Here is a 23258-nt window from a genome sequence, read left to right as displayed (position 1 = left end):
ATAAGAGATTAAAATGAAGTTAGAAGGTTGGTAAAAAAAAAATGAGAACCTGACAGTGAGTCTGTCTTGCATTAAACCTTTTTGATTCTTTTTATTTATATTTTAAAATAAAACTTTCCACATCATTACTTCAAAACCAGGAAACCAAGAACAACAACTTCCATTTCAAAATATTTCAGCTTTTGCTGTCAAATTTGGCTTTTTGTAGCTCTATTCTGTCATGTCATGTTTTCCTGTGTTTTTGTTTTTCATCCATCTTTGTAAGTAGTCAGTGTGTCTTGTAATAGGTGTACTGTTTTCTATCGAGTGCACACAGTACCCTGCTTGAAAGTTTAAAATTGCGATCTTTAAGCTTTATATAAAACTACAAACCATATATAACTCAAATATGAGCGTCTTCATTCTTAAAAATCTTTAGTCAAATGGTGCTAATATAGCTCAAACAGTTGTTCTGATTTTAAGGCAAGTAGCAGATTTATATGTACCGTATTTTCCGGACTATAAGTCGCTACTTTTTCCCCAAGCTTTGACACCCATGGCTTAAACAATGAAGCGGCTAATTTATGGATTTTTCCGGGGGTTTTAACGGTTGCACAAACTCCAAGCCAAAAAACTGTGCCCCAAAACATTAGACCAATGAAACTGCCGAACGGTTTCAGGTGAACCAATGAAACTCTTTATATTAAATCAGATGCGCTCCCACTGAATCGGGCCGCACCACATCATAAATATGGATGATGTTCCTCTGACGTTTGACCTGCGGCTCACTTGGACTGTCTACAGGAAGTGCGAATCATTTGTCATGCTGAAAACAACCGGGCATAAAAAAACGCACTTCACCTGTGTTCTGAGCTGCACGGCATCAGGAGAAAAGCTTCACTGATGGTGATTTTTAAACACACGACGATGCCAAAAGATAAACTCTCGAGAGAAATTGTTGTGACAGGAAGGAGGAAGACAGCGAACAATGACTTTCTTGGTAGTTTAGATACAAGCTGTGTAACAGACACTGTATATGTATATATATATATATATATATATATATATATATATATATATATATATATATATATATACATACATACAACTTATTTCACCAACAGATTTAGTTCATAATGCAGAACCATAACAGGGAACAGAGCTTGTGGTCCAAAGGGAATGCATTGGTGAGCAGAAGCCTGCCACAGTGCCAGGGCTGAGGGTAAATTTAGCTCCTATTCCCACATTTGCTGCCAGACTTCACACTCGCACACACATGCGCGTGCCGTATACATACACACACACACACACACACACACACTTGTTCCCATTTTTTCTTTTGACAGAAATCTCTTCCTGGGAGTGAACACATCTGCCCTTCTTCACTTCTGTCAAGCATCTAAGAATACAACTAAGAAACCGCATGCGCACTTTACTTCACACTGATGTTGTGTTCAAGCTTTTCTTCTGTTTCACGATATGAACATTTTACTCCGTGTGCTCCTTCTGACATCAGCTCAACTTAATGATTTGAATCCTTCTACTATTAAAGTTCAATACCTCAGGATGGCATTTTCTAGCCATTTAAATCCAAATTGACTGTCGATTCCAGCTCACTAAATAAAAATTCCCTCAGAGGTTTGCTTCAAATGGCTGACTTCCTGAACGGTTCCATGTAAAGAGCTTTTTATCATTTTATTTCATGCATACATTTTCTCAGAATCTCTTGTTCCAAGCAAGTGCTAAATGTGGGAAATAAATGTCTCCTGTAATCAAGGACATCATTGACTTCAGGCTGTTAAAAGATGAAGATGAAGAATAAGATGATGAAGGAAATAAGAGACCGTAACTAACTGTTATTATTGCTGCTTTTTCAGTGTTTGCCTTAGTGTCAAAAGATAAGTTTATGGAATTGCTAATTATATTTATTGTATATTCTGGATAATATTAAAAGCCACCTGCTATTTGTGCAAACTGTTGGTTAGCAAATATTCTGTAATATATGTAAACAATCGTTGATATCTTGCTTTAATTCTGAAGTCATAAGTTTGAGTTTGTTAATTAAAAGCATGTAAAATATCTAAAAGTCTTAAAGTATCTATGTGACACATACATACACACACACATACATACATACACACACACACACACACACACACACACACACACACACACACACACACACACTATATCTATATATTTATCTATATGTGCATGTTTTTATTTGGAGCATCCATGATACACATATACACATAAATCCTCTGACATTCACCCCTCCCTCTCAATCTCTGTGCCTTCACCAATTTTGTTTAGAAATTTTAATAGATATGATAGAAGGGTAACTGAAACAGTGAAAGGGAAAGATTCTAAGACTTTGGTAAGACCTGCAATGTTGTATGTTTTAGAGAGAGTGGCATTGACAAAAGGAAGGGAGGCGGAGCTGGAGGTAGCAGAGTTAAATATGCTGCGATTTTCATTGGGAGTGACGAGGATGGACAGGATTAGAAATGAGTTTATTAGAGGGACCATGCAGGTAGGATGTTTTGGAGACAATGTGAGAGAGGGAAATTTGGGATGGTCATGTACAGCGAAGTGACATGGGGTATATCAGTAGAAGAATGCTGAAGATGGAGCAGCCAGGCAGGTGGAAAAGAGGAAGTCCAAGGCGGAGATTTATAAATGTGGTAAGGAAAGACATGCAGGTGGTTGGCTTAAAATGTAGAATGTAGATGTAGAAGACATAGCAATATGGAGACGGATGTTCTGCTGTGGCAACGGGAGCAGCCAAAATAATATTAATACTAATCACAAGTTAGGTATCTATATATTTATTTGTTTTGGTTCAAGTATTTACTTATTTCTTTGAGGTTCCCTGTTGGTCTAGTGGTTAGGATGCGGCGCTCTCACCGCTGTGGCCCGGGTTCAATCCCCGGTCAGGGAACCAACCCCAGCCACTTTCAGTGCCGGTCCCAAGCCCGGATAAATTGGGGAGGGTTGTGTTAGGAAGGGCATCCGGCGTAAAAACATGTGCCAAATCAAACATGCGGAGGATCTGCTGTGGCGACCCCTAACGGGAGAAGCTGAAAGATTTACTTATCTCTTTGAATTGGCTGTGAAATAATTGTTTCTACAAGTACCCCTGCTGTGACACAGAAATCCCAGGCATCCTCAATTTAGATTATATTGTAGAGGAGAATAACAGGGACGCTGAGCATAGTACAGCTCATCTTTTCAACAATCAAATGTAAGAGAGCAAACTCAGGATTTATGTAAGCCACTGGAGTGTCATGCTTCATGGAACAATGGCTTTATTTGGACTGTGAAATATATATATTTTTCATTGCTGTTTCTAGTCACATGCTGGGTGCCTTGCTTGCACTATAACATTGTTCATGAAATGTCATGAAAAGTGAATTGTTATTATGAACTGATTTTGTGTTACAGGTTTGTCTTAATTATGCTACGCTGAACTGCAAAAGCTTGTTCCAAAGTGATCTAAAAGATTGAATCAAGCTCTGTATAGACAACTGCAGGCTGCAGTTCTTTTATTGAGTCGGCAGTTTGTTTGCTGACAGGTTTAATCGTCTCTAAATACAGGCATTAAGTCATTATGCTGGAAGTTCTCTCCAAAACAATCAGCTGTCCACTGTGGTAGTCGACAAGCACAGTATGTGTTAGAAAATTATTTTGAAGCATCAGATGTTGTGTGCTTTCTTTTTTTTTTTTTCCAGAAGGAAGAAATCCATGATGAAATAATAATGGTATCACAATAAATTGTGCCATGATCATCATTGTTCATAGTATTTAATGGATAACATCCACCTTTTTAGAATAGCCATGGATTCTGTTTGAAATGCACTTGTAGTGACTTTGTAGATTGTAGTGAATTTGAAGATTGTAGATAGCATAGTACTCTTTTTACATTTTTCATTCCTGTTCAATGTTAAATAATTTATTATTAAATGTATTGAGTACAAAAATATTATTATATATATATGATTAAATACCATACAATTATGTTTCTGGTATTTTGTTAGCAAACCTATATGTCATGATGCATATCATCTTAGAATTCCTTGATGATTGTAATATAATATTTTTTTCCATTATTGTATGTCCCCATGTCCTAAGGATTGGCAAAAATCTTTGTTGAATATGAAATGCACTATGCCTTAATGCCTTAGCTGTAATACAACAGTTTACTTGTTAATCAAGTATTCTTTTTTTTCGTGCCATGCCTCATGGCAAGCTTAACATCTGTGTTACTCATACCTGTTTATTTGCTTATTGTCTTACAGAAAGAGTGGCTCTGCCTAAACTGCCAGACCCAAAGGGCTCTCTCTGGACAACTTGGGGACATGCCACCTCCACCTTCTCCTTCAAAGATGCCAGCTAAATCGCAACCTACTCCTCCCTCTTCCCCAGCCAGAGCTGCCTCCACAACCCCTTCACCCTCTGCTCCTACTGTCACTGCTCCCCCAACCAAAGCGCTCACCCGGACCCCTAGTGTAACTCAGGCTCCAGCTGACAAGTCTGAGCATGACTCAGCCACAGCTGATGCTAAGCATGTATTAGAGTCAGCTGCAGTGAAACAGGATGAGGGACTGGCAGTAGTGGAGAGCACAAAGGTAGTTCCTGAGCCAAACAAAGAGCAAACACTTGACACTGCATATGAAAACACAACTGTGAAATTCACTCCACCTGAGCAGACCATCAGTGTTGCTGTCCCTCCTGCTGACATTATCCTGAGAGATATAGCAGATGCTAGGGAGACAGATGCCAAACAGTGTGGAATAGTAGAACAAACTGAGCCTAAAGCTCAGAATGAAAAGGGAGGAGAAAGTGAGCCTGAGCAGCATGAACCAGTAGAGAATGTTTCACCTTCTAATCATATTAATATTGCAGAACCAAAGGAAAGTATTAATAAATACTCCAGCGAGGTCACAGTACTTGATAACCAGGAAGAGATTAGGCTAGACAGATTACAAGTGACAAAATCAAAATTAAAAGACATTAATGAATCCAAGAACATTATCGCTTCAGATGGAAACAGTGAAAAGGGTCATCACACAAGTAATCATGGTACTAATGTGGTTTCACTAGCTGAAATTTCAACAAAGGAATTTGCTTCACTGGCCAATATGCAGACTAATGCAGAAGCTTTATCAGATAGTTCATATAGGGTGACAGAAAAAGAAACAGTTGTTAATATAGGACATGATTCAACCAATAATCTGAAAAGTTTTTTTACACCCGAAAAACCATTACACCCTGTTCAGATAGTTATTCGCAAAGATGAGGTTAAAAATGAGATTGTGCCTGACAATCATTTTGATGCAAAACACATATTTGCTCACACCTCTAAGCATCCCAACATTACAAAATGGGAATTTGTAGAGGATGAGTATAAGGTAGAAATTAAAACAGGGAATAGCTCTCCCTCTGGAAATCCATGTGTAGATTCAGTTAGGGATGAGGCTGAGAATCATAGGATAGAGGACAGATATTTTGATCAGGCAGAAGAGAAACAGTCAGGAAGAAAATCTAAAGTTGAACAAGAGCCAATAGCACAAGCTACAGCATACAAGAGCTCAGAAGAAACTCAAGCTCCTCCTGCTGAAACACCAGAATGTGCCAGCTTTGCCTTCCCATTTCCCAATGAGCTGATAAAATCAGAACTAAAAACAAAACATGACATTTTAGATGAAATACCACACGCTCCATGTCTTACAACATTGGATGTCCCTTCAAGTACATGCTCTGTTATAGCAAACACTGATGAAAATACTCATTCATTTGAAATGTTTCCAGCAGGTATTATCATACAAATTATTGATAGTACTACAATAGAAGAAGAACAAAATGAGGACGTAGAAGACACCAAATCAGAGTCTTCTGACAGAATATATGATCATACCTCTAAGCCCAATGTTTTCAAATTAGAAAAGATTGCACTTGATACTTGCACAAACATAGAAGCAATATCCCACATAGATGAGGAATGTCTGTCCTCTCAAATGAGAGAGGTTATGTTGTCAGTGGATACACAGTCTGTGTTTGAGCCCTCACTAGAACCTGCACTAAGAAGAGAAAGTGTAGATAGCGAACAGCACTCTGAGAAAGCAAAGAAAACTGGTAAGCTAGATCAAAATTGCATAATACCAGAAATGTCATCTTCTTCGTTAACTGAAGCTGAAAATGTGCTAAATGTTTCAAAGGAAAAAACAGTGAAAACTAACAATGACAGTGTGGAGATTGAAAATAAGTGTGTGGTTAAAAGGCACGATTCACTATCTGCAATAAGAGACCAGGAATTTCCTAGGAGTAGAAACAATTCAGTGCCTGAGAACAAAACAATCAACCAAACCACAGACACAGCCTCAAGAAATATTCCAGAACCGTCTACTATACAGGTTGTTTTATCAAACCAGAGAACACAAGAACCTCCATTGCCCGCAGTTGATTTACATGACAACATACAATTAAAAACACAAATTAAGTCTAATTTGCAACAAGATGTACCACTAATAAAATTTTTAGATTCCTTTTACCAAAATCCTAAAATGGTTAGAGGTGAACAGAGAGTAAAACCTGACTCACAACCTATTAAAAAATTCATAAACACACAATCTAATAGTTACAACAGAATCTATGCTTTAGATCCTGTAGAAAATCCCATCCTTCCAATTCCTGTAGCTAGTAAACAAAACATAGAAATATTATCTGGGGAAGTACAATCTCCAGGGACTCAAGGGAAAAATCAAGATGGAACAAACCCATTGATAAACCCTATTGTTATTAAGAAGTTGGGACAGGTAATTGTATGTAAATCCGTTAAAAAAAACTCCTAGCTAACCACACATTTAGATTAGCTGTAGAACCACTATTAAAGCATCATTCTGAATTCTGATCTCCATTGTAATTAGTGCATTTTATTTTTCTCTTGCAGAAAATAGAAGATGCTACAAGGTCTGTGGAAGACAAAGAGCTTCTGAAGGAACCTACTAAAAAAGACAGCGTCAGCCAAGAATACAGCCCTACCAGTCCTTCAGATTTAGCCAAGTTAGAGACTTCTGTTCTTCCAATACTTGAAGGTCAAACCACAGCCTCTATAGAACAATCACAAAGCGAGTTAGACAGTACCAAGTGCCAACTGGAAGTGTCCCCAGTGGAGTCTCCAGAACTCACTTCAGAGGAAGACAGGCAGAGTAGTGATGCCATAGAGTCTAAAAAAGAGAAGAAAAAGCTGCTTGTCCCAATAGAGCTTAAACAAAACATTCTGGAGGACAGTAGTGAGGGAGAATCTTCACCTCTCAGTGAGAGGGAAAGTAAACCAGGTGAAGAAAGAGATATAGGAATAAATGATGCAGTGTCGACAGAAAAAGAGATTATGGCTCTAAGCACACCTGAAGATGTATCACCATCTGTTGAGGAAAAACATACTAAAGAAAAAAATATTGATCAGGAAAACAAACCACTAGAAGAAGATATCAAGAAGAATGATTCAAGAAAGGCAAGGGGCCTGGTAAAACACCGTAGTATTAACCCTGAGGAGGAGATAGACCACACAAGTATAAAATCTGTGACTAAAATTGAGGAACCAAGTAAAAGGGAGCAGACCTGTAAAGAAAATGGTGCTGGTATTCGCCATTTCAAAACCATCGAACTCAACACTGTAGCCACTGTCCGTCAGACTTCAGATGATGGTGAACCTGAGAGCCTTACAGATTCTCCGGATGATAGGTCTAGGGGGGAAGGCTCTTCAAGCTTACATGCATCTAGCTTTACTCCAGGCACCTCTCCAACTTCACTTTCCTCTCTTGATGAAGACAGTGATAGCAGCAGCCCAAGCCATATTAAGAGCAGTAGTGAGGGCAAACAGCACAGGAAAGCAAAGCACCGGCAGCCAGGACAAATGCTACCCACTATTGAAGATTCATCTGAAGAAGAAGAGCTTCGTGAGGAAGAAGAGCTCCTGAAAGAACAGGAGAAGCATTCCAGTAAGAAATCAAAGAAAGATAAAGAAGAAATACGAGCACAGAGAAGGAGAGAAAGACCAAAGACTCCCCCAAGCAACCTTTCACCAATTGAAGATGCGTCTCCAACTGAAGAGCAGCGTCAGGAAGCAGAGATGGAGGAAATCCGTAGATCCTCCTGTTCAGATTTTTCCCCAAGCATGGAATCTGAGCCAGAAGGTTTTGAGATTCTTCCAGAAAAGATCGCTGCTGTTCAAAAAGTCTATCATCTGCCAACATCTGTGTCTTTGTACTCTCCAACAGATGAACAATATGCTAATAAGCAATCCAAGGAAACCACAGAAAAACAACCTTCGCACACTTCTTATGAAGCTTATCAGGAAATAGTGCTTAGAAAATCTCCATCAACAGAGGATATTCCACCTGGAAAAGAATCTTTATATGGTGGAATGTTAATTGAAGATTATGCCTATGAGTCCCTGGTTGAAGATGCACATGTAGGGAAAGAACCAGATAAGATTTCTGTTCCAGAAAAAGCAAAAAAGCTGAGATCACCAGATGAAGTTTATGAGGACATGATGCAGATAAAGAAAGAGATGTTAATTAAAGAGCAACAGCTGCAAAAAGATAACACTGTAAGGGAATTTCACACAACAGACACAACTAAAGATGGTGTATTTTCTAGTGCCAGAGACACACCTGACACAAGACAGGACACAGTCTCCACAAGCATTTCTGGCCAGTTTGGGAAGGATGGGAAACCACTGTTAAATGCAGAAGAAGCCTATATGGAACTTATGAAGAAGCAGAGAGCAGTTCTAACACCAGGCACTAGCCCAACACAACCAATTTCTGATTTGAGTGCCCTAACCCTAACCCATGATATACAAGTTACTACTACTGAAAAAACAGAGATTTTCCCTCAGAGACGAATTCTTCCTATACCAGATCTTACAGTGACTCAGTGTTCTTCTGGTGAAGAGGAATCCGGTGAAGAGAGCACTGTAGATCAAAATCGGGATGATAAAACAGTTTCAGGTTTTACATCAACTTCTACACATGCTGTAGTGACTGAGCCAACAACATTTGCTGTCAATTTATCTCAGGAAAAAACAACCGGTTCTTCAGCTTCAAAGCAAGCTTCAGGGCCTGTTGCTGATCCTATTTCATCAAGGGCAGAATCACCATCACAGAAGGTGTCATCACAGGCTCCCATGACTGAACCAATAGACCAGCCAAGTGTTGTTAATTTGTCAAAGTCTTCAGCCTTGACTCAAGTGGATGCCTCACCTGCTCCGACTCCCAGTATAGTTCCTAGACCTGTTCCAGTTACATCACCTTTACCTACTGTACCACAATACACTCCAATAGCACCTAGTGTAATATCAACTGCCCCACCTGTCCCACCCAAACCAGCAGTTCTACGCAGAGGTGTGTCTCAGGAAAAAACTGACATTCCTGCTCCCCCTCCCTTACCTCCACCTACGTTACCTAAGCCTGCTGTTTATCCCAAAAAGGTTCCACCTCAGGTTCCACAAAGAACAGCTCTGTCTGGTATACCAAGTACATGTCCAATTGCACAGGTGAGACAAAGTATGGCACCAAATTTCAAACCACATGTTCCTCCTCCAGTCCCTCCAAAGCCATCCACAATCCCTGCAGGCCTGACATTCAGCCACAGACAAATGGAGGCAGTCAAGCCACCCATAGCTCCAAAACCCATGTCAAGTGCTCAACCACTTTCTACCATTTATTCTCCAGTGAGACCAAGCATACTCCCAACAAGCACTGAAGAAGTTGCTTTGAATTTGAGTCCTGCATCTGAGATCAGAACAGGGCCCGCATCACCGATAAAAACCCCTACATCTCCTAGGTTGGGAAAGTCATTATATGATACCTATGTGGTTATTACTTTACCATCCCAGCCTGGTTCACCTATAGAAGGTGTGACAACCCAAGCCCGAACAAGTTCTGGTCCCTTATCACCTAGTAAACAGTCTCATTTACAGTTTGATTTTCAGGCCCAGCCACAAACACAATTGCCACCACAGACGCAAACAAATATGGTACCATTAGCTTTGACAAGTGATCCAGGAAACGTAATTTCTAACGTGAGTCATGTCAATGAAGCAGTTTCAGCTTCACAGCCCTCATCTGTAATTCCAACTGTTGGTATCCAAGTTGTAACTAATGAAGTCCAAAGAACAACAGTGTCTGTTGTGCATGGACAAACACCACCTCCAACACCAAGAGCTACTGGAATAATAGCGGTCCAAGGAGATATAAACTTCCAACCATTAGAAGTACAGAATGGACATGCTTATCGTTCTGGGGTGATTGTTGATCTGCGTGCTCCAAAAGCAGATGTAGATATACGTATGAAAGGAGTAGATCTGTCCTCATCGGAGACCCAACGGCAGTGTTTCATTGCCGATGGTCGGCAGCAAAGTGCAGTCCACTCATCCATAATGAACTTGAGCACTGATACTTCATCAGTATCTGTGGTAACTGACAGCATGACCATCCTTACTTGCACAGATACTATAGAATATGCCAACAATAATATTTCCCAAGTCACTTCATTGCCTCTACAACTAACAACGTCTAAATCATTTGAACCCGTTTCCCAAATAATTTATCGCCCTGTTGATTCTCAGCCAGAAAAACCAATCAATCTCTCCACAACTTTAGGCAAAACACATTCTGTTTCTGCACCTACAGCTTCGACAATGGTAAATAATGGTGTTAGCACAAGTATTCCACCTGAACTGGAAATTTGTGTATCTGGTGCAATTGACCTCACAGCTGGTAAGCCAGTACAGACTATGGTGTCTGTAGATGGGTCATCTTTAGAGGTGGTTACAACAGTCATCTCAGAGGATGATAGCAAGCCAGTAGATCTAACAGCAGGAAGAAAGGCAGTGTGTTGTGATGTAGTGTACAAGCTTCCATTTGCTGGTAGCTGTGCCACTCAGCAATCATCAGCACCACTGCCAGAGGATCGTTTTGGCTACAGAGATGACCACTACCAATATGATCGCTCACCCTATGGCATGAGAGGACTTGGAGGAATCAAGCCTTCTATGTCGGACACAAATTTGGCAGAAGCTGGTCTCTTCCTGTACAAAAGTAAAAATAGGTTTGACTACAATGGAGAAGTGGATGGTGCTGTAGATCTTTCATCTGGAAAAATGTCAGGTCAGTGCGATGTTGCAGCTCTTTCTCAGCGATGTCATTTTGAGTTGCAGTTACTCCTTCCCATCTGAGACTTTTATTTTTTCATTTCAAAGCATGTAATTTTTTTTTTTTTTTGGGGGGGGGGGGGGGATTTTGCATGCTTGCATTTTTCCTTTTACATTTTGTGTATCTCTGCATGCCACTCTATACGCTTTGCATTTTCCAAACCCTTGCAAAAACTTTTAATGAAAAAAGCATGGCTTGGCTTTCTGTCTATTCCAAACTTGGTGTAAACCTGGTCTAATTATTATTTAAAATATGAATTTTTAACAGGTGAAGCTGTAGACTACTCAAGCAAAGCTACAGGGGCATTTACCGGAGTTACAATCCCCCAGTACTCCCAAGCCAGAATAACGGCTGTTGGATCTCATTTTGGAAGTACTAGTGTTTTGAGATCTTCAAATGGTGTGGTTTACTCCTCTGTAGCAGCTCCTAATCCTTCTACATATGCTATAACTACCCAACCTGGATCTATTTTCAGTACAACATACAACTCCTTGTCAGGCATGCATACTAGTGATACAATGCCATCACTGTCAAATCTGCAAAATCAACCCCTCACTAGATCACATAGTTTCCTTTCCACTGTTGCTGTGACCACAGCTGAGGAGCAGGATGACATGCCTTTGAACCTGGAGATAAATTCTTCAAAAAATATTTTCTCCGCTGGTCGAACAGAGATAGCTCCAACGATAACCACAGCTGCATCACTGGACTACACAGATGCCTCACTTGAGGCAATTGCGGCATCATTAGAAGCTCTCTCCTCACCCATGCTTCCAGGTGATGAAAAGTATCAGATGGAACGTGAGATTCTTGAGCTGGAGAAGATAAAACAGCAACGTCTTGCTGAGGAACTAGAGTGGGAAAGGCAAGAGATCCAGCGCTTTCGGGAGCAGGAGCAACTTCTAGTTCAGAAAGAGCTTGAAGAGCTACAGGTCATGAAACAACAGATCCTGTGTCAACAAGAGGAAGAGAGACAAGCTCACCTCATGATGCAAAAAGAAACATATGCTCAGCAACAGGAGCAATTGGAACAAATTCAAAGGCTTCAGGAGCAGCTGAGGCTACAACTAGAGGAGCAAAAGTACAGACAAATGTATCCAGAGGAGATTCATGAGCAGAGCCTTGGTCATATTGTGGGGACAGACAAAAAGATGGACAGTGGTTGTCAGACTGATGAAGAAGACAATACAGAGAAAGCTTACTCTGCTGGGAGAAAAAAGAAAACTACGAAAAAAAGTGTCGATAGCTGTGTACAAACAGATGATGAAGATCAAGATGAGTGGGAAGTTTCAACTCGTGGCAGACGTAGCAAACCACGAGGTGGTAAATACAGTATTGTTGATAGCTGTGGAGTTTCAGTGCAGGCCCTTACAGAAATTTCTGTACAGACAGATTCCGCTGGAACACTTAGAGGGCACACTGTGCAAACAGATACTAGGGTTGATTTTCCTAACTCTGACAGACCTTCTTCTCCCAAGAGACGCCCCACCCCATTAGAAATAAGCCAGTCACCACTTCTCAAAACAGATAGCTCCTCTCTACAAGTTTCTCCCATTCCTCCTAAATCCCCCAAAGTCCTTTATTCACCAATATCTCCTTGTATGTCCCCTAGTAAATCCCTTGAATTTGTGTCCTATGAGAAATCAAGTGGAGACACCAGCCCACAGAGAATATGTTCTGCAGATCCATCCAAAGTGGTTCCTAGTAGTCCAAGGGCAAAAGTTTTACAGCGATCACTATCTGACCCAAAACCTATGAGTCCTACATCAGAAGAAAGAGCTGCCAACTTCCAGTTTTCTGAGGGTTATACTGTGAGTACACCTTTTTTTTGCATTTGATATTTAAGATACTACTCCTAATGAACAACTCTAAGATGTATAATGAAAAACTCTAAGATGCATAAAACAGAGTGGTATAAATTATCGATCATACTTATCTTGTGCTATACCTGTATTTAATTAATGGTTTATTATTGTTATTTCTGTCAGTTTACTTGCACTATTACATTTCGTTTATTGCTTTTGCACCCGTTTAAGAATGGTTCTAAAAAATATAATAGCCAATATGAAATTTTGCATTTGTCACATTTCCCTCCTGATAAAACACTAATGAAAAAACTCACTGATACAACAGAACAAAAACTCCAGAGTCCATATATGTCTTTTTGAAGTGGTCTGCTGTTGCTCTCTACTAGACTTTATGCAGTGTTTGTGTTTTGAATTTTAAAGATAATTAAAATACTATTAGATGGGTTCAAAGTTTTAAGATTAATTTAAAAGCTAAAGTTAATGATAAAACCCACATAAAAGTATTTAGTAACATAAATCAGGTAGAGTCTTGTTTTATCATACATTTCACTTGTTAAACAGATGCTAAAAAGATCATGAAAAATGGTTTGCACTTCAGGGAGCCAGGCACTGAAAATATCAATATGTTGAAATGTTGAAAAGTTATAATTTTTACATGTACGGTAAATAATATTTTTTTCTTTTAGCAGGGTAAAGGCTCTCCAAGTAGCACTCCCACTGGCACACAAAAGAAAGTAAAGCGAACCCTTCCTAACCCACCTTCAGAGGAGGAGGCTGCCAATGGTGGCCAAGCAGCATATAGCACTGCATCTGCCCGCCGCCGTCTTTGTCGAAGCTCCAACATGGCAAGGGCAAAAATCTTGCAGGATATCGATCGTGAACTGGATCTGGTAGAACGGGAATCCTCTAAACTTCGCAAAAAACAGGCTGAATTGGATGAGGAAGAGAAAGAGATTGATGCTAAATTGCGCTATCTGGAGATGGGCATCAACCGAAGGAAAGATGCTCTGCTTAAGGAAAGAGAGAAAAGGGAAAGAGCATATCTGCAAAGTGTTGCAGAGGACCGTGATTATATGTCTGACAGTGAAGTGAGCAATATCCGAGAAACAAGAAGAAGTGATGGCAGAGAGGACGCAAGTGGACTTGTACTTGAAAGACCTCACACCGCTCCACAATCCGAATTAGAAGAGTTTGTTCCACCACAGACGAAATATGAGTATGGCAAGTACTCCCAGTATCATTACCCACAGTATCAGCAGTCCTTGTACCAGACTCAACAACCCTATCAGTCCCAATCCATATACTCTTCTGTGCCCTCTCTTACTGCTTCACAGCAGCAGAGTTACCACCAGATGCTACTACTACAGCAAAAAGCAAGACAACAAGCTACACTTTTGTCTGAACTGGATGCCACCAAAGTGTCTACTAACTATGAAAACTCCTCTTATTTGGCAGGGAAGTATGGCAATCATCTAGATCTGCATAGCCTGGAAGACCGTGGAGGCAGCATAGCAGGAAGTCCCATGTCCAACGTTTCTGCAGACTCTTTCTATGACTTAGATCAACATCACCAAACACCCAGAAGTTACCTTCTTCTAGAGGATGCAACTGAGCTCACCAAAAGCCCATCTGGTCTCTCATCCACCAGTTATGGAATTGCTGAGAGGGAACTTGCCAAAGCAGAGCGCCTGCTGAGATGCACAGCAGCAGATGTTGGCACTGATTATCTTGGCAGCTCCTCAAGACTTCATTCCTATGGAAAGACTCAAGATGATGAAGACTCAATGGAAGAACCATATGAACTGAAGCTTCTTAAGCAGCAATTAAAGCAAGAATTTAGGAGGAGCACAGGAGGGACTGAGAGCTTAGAACAGTTGGCTAGCCTCTCACACCACTATACTCCGAGCACAAGTGTAACAAGTGCAGGCTATAGGGCTTTCCCTAAGACAGAAAAGTACAGCATTAGTAGATTAACCTTGGAAAAGCAGGCAGCCAAACAGCTTCCAACATCTATGCTCTACCAGAAACACAAAAGTACCAGCAACATTGGAAAATACTCTATCCAGGACAGTAGAAATTTAGACACAGATTATAGCAGCTACTTGGGATCTAGCGGTGCCTCGCCAAGATCGAGCAGATTATTACAGGATGAGATCACTTTTGGGCTTCGTAAGAACATTGCTGATCAGCAGAAGTACCTGGGCTCAAATCTAGGGGTTAGTTTGGCTGGTTCACTTAACTTAGGCCAGAGTTTAAACTTGAGTTCAGGGGTAAGGGCATCGCTGGGAGAGGACTCTGTTTATCCAAGTGGGACCCGCTCCCGGCCTTCCTCTAGGCCTTCCTCCATGTATGGCCTGGACCTGTCCATCAAAAGAGACATCTCTAGCTCCTCCTTGAGGCTCAAATCAGAGGGTGACCCTTCCTCAGAGACTTCTGCCTATCAGACACCATCAGGTAGGACAAAGCCTACCAGCTTGCCTATCGGTCAAAGTGGGCGTGGGCGAATCCCAATTGTGGCACAAAACTCTGAGGAAGAGAGCCCACTGAGTCCGGTGGGTCAGCCGATGGGTATGGCACGGGCATCTGCAGGTCCGCTCCCGCCTATATCCGCCGACTCCCGTGACCAGTTTGGGTCATGTCTCTCCCTTCAGGATCCCCAACAGCAGCATCTCAGGGAGGACCCTACTAGAGGATGCAGCTACATGCTCATTGATGACCTACAGGGCACAATGTCTGATAGTGAAGGTAATTTTGCTCTCCTTCTGCTACGATACCAGTTACTTTCCATTTGCTTCATTTTATTTTGTCTGCCATTTGCTCTTCCTTTTTCTGAATATTATTTAAAGTGCCTACGTAAATGCCTTAATCAGTTACCTGTGTTGTGATGATAGAGTACTCTGTCAGTATCCTTTCTTTCTGTTTTTATACATTTTATATTTTTTTGTTTATTTATAAATATGAATGCTTAATTTCTTTATGTCTGCTAGCTGTCTAATGTGTTCCCTATTTAGTTTATGTTTTTAATCTCTATTTAATTAATTTGTACTTGAGGAAAAATGCATGTAAAAAAGCATTCATTATGCAACTCTAAGAGGATTTGTTGTCTAGACTCTTAATCTTCTGTTAATATTCTATTCAAGGTTGTCTAGTAGATTCTTTTTGGTAACAGAGGCACAAATGCTGCATTGTAGTTCATAAATAATATGTACATTTGAGATATTTGAAGTGTGTCTATAATGTTTAGCTGTTCTGTCACTATTACCTATCAGAAGTGGAAGTTGAGGCTAGCAAATATTGTTAGAACAAGTAGATAAAAATCTATACAATAAATCAGGTATATCATGTAAAACAAATAGTTGATATGAATAGATGATGATGATGATGATGATGATGATGATAATTACATTATTATTATTATTATTATTATTATTATTATTATTATTATTATTATTATTATTATTATTATTATTATCTATATACCAATGAAAGCAAAGAAATCCCAGGCAACCACCATGGCCAAATATCTCATAGATAGATGGTTTATATTCTTATTTTTAAACCAGTCCTAACTGCTAAGAAATATTGTAATAACAAATAGAAATGTAACATGGTATCTGTAGCACTGCAAAATGTTGATAGATGTTTTCTTTCTGTAGATATCTACTAACTATTAACTGATTACATCTAACTACTTTCTAAATCTCATGGCTCAGGGTCTCCACATAGAGGCTGTCGATCGACTGTAAGTAAAATCAATATAAAAATGAATACAGGAAGAAGACTTTTGAATTTACACCCCATTCAGGGAAATAGAGTATTGATTGGTGAGCATGAAAATGACTATTTCCCAAAGGACATAAGAGCCCACAAAAATAAACAAAACATTAGTACGTTAAGCTTTACGTATGCTGGCCTTAGACTTTGTTAATGTTAGCTGTATTATTGAACAGCTGTGCCTGTTTTATTGAAAAATAAGATTTCCCTTGTATCTTTTATTTCCAATAATTGTATTACTTGTTAATGTCTGAAAATATAGACATGTGCTTCATTTTACAACAGTCCTCTTAGTGATGTTTGTTGTATTTTTTAAATGATCTAAGTTATTATTTCTTGATTTTGTGCATGTTTTCTGATCTTGCAATACTAAATAAATGAATTTTCATTTTATTTTTGTAAATAAAGGTTTTTGCTTGCTTGCATGAGGGTCTTCACACTTCTGCATGCCATGCTTTTCTTATACGTATACTCTCAATGCTTGCTTTGCTTTCATTCGCATTTTTTATTAATGTATAAACTGTCAATGATGCCATTTGCACAATATACTACACCAATGATTACACTGTTTGTAAGTTAACATCGTTAAAAACACGGTGATTTCATTTCATTTTTTTTTTTTTTTTCTGGTCTCCACACATTTTAAGCATATGATGAATACATCATATGTTTCATATGGAAGTAAATACATTTGCCTTGGTTACAGCACTAAGTGAATCCATGGTGGGTCTGAACAGAGATGATCCAGGAAACACACTTGAAAATGTCACAGACGGTAGAGTATGACCACCTTAGCTTTCAGTTCCCCCATCCCTCCTTCCCAACACCCACCATTTACCTGCCCTTTAACACCTAGTAATAAGCCTACCCACTGTACCATGACCACCCGACTCCCAATCACCCATAAGCCCATGATACACTGTATTGACTGAAAATTCATCTCCATGACAACATATGGGGGGGGGGGGTATGATAAGCACACATTAATACTGTATGTGCAATAGTGGATCAATACATTTTTATTGCATGCTTTGCTCTTTAGGCATTACATCAGTTTTCTAAGTAGGCTACTAAACTAACACTTAAGTCTAAAAAAAGTCACATCTGTTTATATCTGTCATTTATATTAAGATTTTTTCATGAGGAAAATACAATACATTATATAACATCATTTCACATACAGCATGTTTGAAAGATATATTAAATATATTAAATGTAAATCCCTAGACTGATGGATTTATTGTAAATCTATCTTCATTTTCATATCATGGTTTGTTTGAGTGTTATTCTACCAGATCAGGTTGGTACATACTGTACAATATGTATCATATGCAAATTCTTTTCTGTTTAGTTCATGATAAAGCCAACTCCAGAATTATTGGAACCCTAAAAGAAAAGAGGCAAAATTAATATGTGAAGTATATGAATGGTATATTTGTTTATTCAAGCAAAATACTAATTAATATATTTTTTTCCCCCTTTTTTGTTTTATATTTTTAGATTGGCATATGTGGATAGTGCATTTGTTGTTGGTTTTCAGGGCATAGTTTTAAGGTTTTTTTTGTTAGTTTCATATTATTCTTTTTTTTTTTTTTGCAGTCCACACTAATGTGGACAGATAATAGTTATAGGTTCATTATTTTTTCCAGCTAAGATTAAGCCTCCTGGCAAAAGCAAAGTTTTTGCCTAAATCCTAAATGTACATAGCAGAATTCTTGCTATCAGTTATTACTAAATAATTTGGATTATCTTCTACCCTTGCCTGGAAAACCTGCAATGTTGACTTCTTCATACAATATTTTGGGTTCATTCTTTACTTTTTTTTTTTACAACTCTCTCCATATTTTACTGAGACAGCAGTACAGCTCTGACTTTACTGTCATTATCCCTTCTATGTGACTTAAAACACTGCACAGAATTAGACAAGGACTTATTTGAGAAATTTGGAAGTTTTACTGGCATAAAAACCAAGGATATTCCTCAATGCACGATACCCTGTGTACCTGTGTGCATGTTTGGAAAATGCAAGATTAATAGTACCTTGACTGGAGTTTTTGCACAATGCACCTGCCTCCAGTGTTTATATTTGTCCTATGTGTCTGGAAAAAAAATTGCTAGGGTTCTGAATTCTAAACTGGTGAGCAGTGTTTAATAGGGTTGATTCTAATCTGATTTTTCTAAAGCTTACCATCTCCGTCGGGAGGAGACTGACTGGTTTGACAAGCCACGAGATGATGGTCCGGGACTGGACAGGAGACAGGTGAAGAATGACTCCAACATACACTGTTTGTTCCTCTATAATGGGCAGAACATGTGAATGCAGTTAGATATTCATGACATAGTGCTAGTCACAATGGTTTAGTTGTAGAAACTAGGCATCTGTGTGTGAAACTGTCTGTGCTTGTATGCTATGTTGCAGATTAAGTCACAGCAGTATCCATTTTCCTATGCAAGGATAAAGCTACAGAGGGATCCAAAAGATCGCAGTGTGTCAGGTAAATAAATGTGTATTGTATATTCTATTTAAACATCACAAGCAGTAAGAAACACTAATGTAAATGTGAGCTTTTATTATTTAACAATGTACTGTATATATGTATAAATGTGTATAGAAAAAATTAAGAAAGTCAAAGCAACAAATGTATATTCATATGTACAGTAATTAACCACTCTACTACTCTATTCACAATAAGAAAAATATTAATCTATAAAAACTGTAAATCACAAATAGGTCAAGTTAAATATATGCTTTAAAAACACATGGACTATACTGTTTCAGGAGATCAGCAAAATATGCTGGAAATAAATCATGTAGAACTTGAAATATGAAATGCAGTCCATTTGACTGACTGGCAGCCAATATAGTTAAAATATAGTGAAAATATACTTTTTTTTAAAGAACATTTTGAACAAGATTAGGCTTACATGTAGAAAAAACCTGACCGAAATGAATGAGTAGAACTACGTGTTGACTGCTCTCAGACTTATAATGTAAGTTATATTGTAAGTTATAGACTTATAATGTAAGTAATATAGAAAAATGCTAACTGTTTTATAGTAAAGCATGTCTAAGAACCAATTCATGTCTTTTCCAGTTTCCTATGAGCATCTTCTGCCTGTAATTAGTCCATCATACAGACTATCAGCAATGTAAATTCTTTACCCAAGACTATTCAAGTCTTTTGTGCTTTTGTTCCTTTCATAAATGGTGGAGTGGTGTGAGTATTAGCGCATTATTCAGTACATGTCTGGATATTGGAACTGGGCAGATACAGTATTTCAAGGCATGCCCATGAGTTGGCACATTTCCTCTTTCATTAGTCATCAAAGCACTAAATAGCATGTAACAGACAAGACAGATTATTTGCATAATTATATAACATTTTTGAAAGAAATGATGTGCACAATTTATGCACTACATTTAAGATGGGTAATGGTAAAGTACAAATGTAACTGAAGCTTTTACTTATTAAGAATGTGTAAATACTGTATAACCAGGCAAAAATTGTTATATATTTGTTATAATAAATAGTTTAGCAATAAAGTATAGTTTTTGTGATTGTGTTAATGGCAGAGTTTGGAACTAAAATTCTTAAAATAAACTGAAGTGTAAGTCTTAATTGTCTTGTTACTTATTACATATTGCACATCAGTAATCAATATAGTATATGTACATTAAAATGGCATGCCTTTTAATTTAAGGACTTTGCAATGGGCCTGCAGGCAACGGACTGGGCATCCGTATAATCGGTGGTAAAGAAGTTCCAGGCAGTGATGGAGAGATAGGAGCATATGTGGCCAAAGTGTTACCTGGGGGAGCAGCAGAACAGTCTGGAAAGATTGTGGAAGGTAAGGCTTTAAAGGGAGAGTGCATTTTTAGCGCTTTTCTTTTGTTTTATTGATCAACAACTTAAAAAACTTTGTACTGTGAACCGTCACAGAAAAGATCAGACATTTGACATTAACAGAAAAGAAAAGAGAAATAAATAGACCTGTATCTGCACAGTGATTCGTCACCTTCAGGCAGCAGGAATGACTCATTCGTAAAGTGAAGAATTATAAAAAGATAGATGAAGCCAGGAATAAACCGAAGTAGAGGCTATTGTCAAACTGTGTTTTTTATGCAATGGCATGCGCTTTCCTAACTTTACTGTGGCTTTGAGTGACAGACAAATGTTTATCTCATGCACGAATAGGCCCATAGTTTTGACATTTCTAAAATAAAAACGATTAATTTCTAAAATTACTTGTAACTGTCAAATGTTGAAGTTCATGGCTTCAGTCTGTAGCCACTTAATTCAGATTGTTCACTAAAGAAGACAGCGCGGTAGACAGCTGTGCACTAATAGTCAAATGTTTGGACATACCTACCAATTAGCTTTTTCCTTAAAATTTCTACATTTCCTAGCTTTTCTAATAATTTGTGAAACCATTAAAATTACAAAATAACACATCTGTGACATATAAGGTGCAATTTAGATGTTCCTGAATGCCTTTGCTTAATCATTCTTGGCATTCTTTCAAACAGCTTGATAAGACATTCACCTGAGACGCTTTTCCAACTGTCTTGAAAGGTTTGTTACATACGCTAAGAGCTCCAATGACAACAAATAAATAGGTCAAGTTAAATATGAGTTTTTGAGATGGATTTAAAAACACCCTGGCTATACTGTTTCAGGAATTTTGGAAGTTCATGATATTTTCATGGTGGGTTCCTTGCAACCATTTTCAGTTGGGTTTAATTGTGGTGACTGTGGAGGCCAAGCCATCTTTTGCATCATACCATTAATCTTCTTCACTCATAAAAACTCTTAAAAAGGTGTGCTTAAGGTTATTGTCTTGCTGAAAAACAAGTGACGGACCCATTAAGAACAAATCAAATGGCACAGAGTGTTGTTGCAGTATGCTGTAGTAGCCATGCTGGCTAAGTGAATCATTTTTTGCCATACTATAGAATACTACAGCTAAAAAAATGGCCTTCTACTTAATGAGGTTACTTACCTATTATACCACTTGTCACAACACAACAGCAGTGTTAAGGAAATGCATTACATCACAGCTTGTAATACAAATTGTAATAATGCATGCAAAGAAATTTGGTTGAGATAATGAGCATGAATTCACGTTGTGAATCAAAAACAGTTATAAGCAAGCAGGGAAAGTAAGAAAGGCACGATTAATCATGCAATAGTGAATGTGTTCAGTGCAGCATGTAGCTGCCTATGAGTTGTCTGAAAGCATGCTTTATTAGCTTGAATAGATCAATAGATTTCCTGAAGTTTTGATTAAATCATAGTCATCCATTTTTAGTGCCATAGCTCAGCTCTGCTTGCTATTCACATCAGTCAAAGGTACCAGAGCTGCATGGCTTGGACTTTTTAAGATGGTAAAATTTATGGTTGAGCCATTATTCTTGAATTGAAATCGTAGGAATGAACTCTTGTAGGTTGTTTTATGTGTTGTAAATTCTGCAACCTTTATTGATCACAGTTGTAGCTGACAGGGTATACTAATGATGTGCCTTTCTCCTGGCACAAGATTGCACACAGGGGAAGTGTAAATTAGGACTGCTTTGGCTTTGTCTATTGTGATGCATCCTGTAGATGCATCCTGTAGCAGGTGAGAGGGAGAGAAATTACCCAGCACTGTCTCTATCTGTGTTTGAGTTTTTTTATAAGGCCTGGACAAACAGCTGGGCTTTTTTACTGGCCGCCTGGAGTCTCCACTTCTACTGATGCCACTCATTATTCTGTTGTTATTTCAGTCTGTTCTCTGTTTCAATAATGTCTTTGTATTTCTGTCCATCCTATTATGCTTCCTAATATTGTATTTTTTTTCTTTTTTTTTTCTTTTTTTCTTGAGATTAGAGGTAGAACATGTTTGGTCATGTTCATAACTGCCAAGTAAGAAAAATGCCCATTCTGGACAACTCTACATTATCATGACTATTTTAAACTCCAACCACTTTTCAATCTGGTCATACTGTAAGAAGGATGAAATAAAAGATCTTTATAACATACATATCAATTGCTTTAAAAAATTGCATTATTCACTTGAGCATCATGCCTAGAGCAAAAATGAAATGTAATCTTTGGCCATAACATTTGCCTCCTCTCTGCATGAGCTCCTTCTTGGTATACCACATTCCACCTGTGTAGCAAATGTCAAATGTTTCAGCGCTGTGTGTGAGCGTTGGAGGTGCGAGGAGTCGGCATGGATACTAAAGTGCGCAGACCGGATGCTACACACTAAGGATAAGCAGAAAACGACAGCGCTAAAGAAGTGTGAACAGGACATTCATTTGAGTGATAGCATGTGTTAAGTTTGTGAACAGTAACCACGTCATGCGCTGATTCTGCAGGCTCGCCAACGCTCTATCGCAGGGTAGGAGCGCTCCGGCGTACAAAGAGGGCTTACCTGGCCTATCTCAAGACTCGTTTTCACCTGTGTAAGTGCTCCGAGTTGGAGCCTGCGTTTG

The 23258-nt window shown here is 38.7% G+C and overlaps 1 protein-coding gene across 29 annotated transcripts in view; it reads left to right on the top strand.

Moving 5' to 3' along the window:
* Window positions 1-23258, top strand: part of pcloa (piccolo presynaptic cytomatrix protein a) — a 64628-nt gene that overhangs the window by 22817 nt on the left and 18553 nt on the right. For 12 of the 29 annotated variants that reach the window (XM_083528755.1, XM_083528763.1, XM_083528758.1 and 9 more), the window contains exons 4-11: window positions 4278-4607; window positions 6929-11153; window positions 11466-13009; window positions 13693-15751; window positions 17487-17555; window positions 18964-19040; window positions 19200-19275; window positions 20483-20629. In XM_083528755.1, the coding sequence (XP_083384881.1) occupies window positions 4278-4607; window positions 6929-11153; window positions 11466-13009; window positions 13693-15751; window positions 17487-17555; window positions 18964-19040; window positions 19200-19275; window positions 20483-20629 (8527 nt within the window). Of the gene's footprint in view, window positions 1-4277; window positions 4608-6928; window positions 11154-11465; window positions 13010-13692; window positions 15752-16719; window positions 17127-17486; window positions 17556-18963; window positions 19041-19199; window positions 19276-20482; window positions 20630-23141; window positions 23229-23258 lie in introns of those variants that run through there. The other 17 variants (XM_083528761.1, XM_083528762.1, XM_083528757.1 and 14 more) reach the window with 8 other exon arrangements.

This window comes from Silurus aristotelis (assembly GCF_946808225.1).
Source record: "Silurus aristotelis genome assembly, chromosome: 24".
Lineage (NCBI taxonomy): Eukaryota > Metazoa > Chordata > Actinopteri > Siluriformes > Siluridae > Silurus > Silurus aristotelis.
The sequence above is the reverse complement of the archived record's forward strand: the minus strand, read 5'-3'. Positions and strand labels throughout refer to the sequence as shown.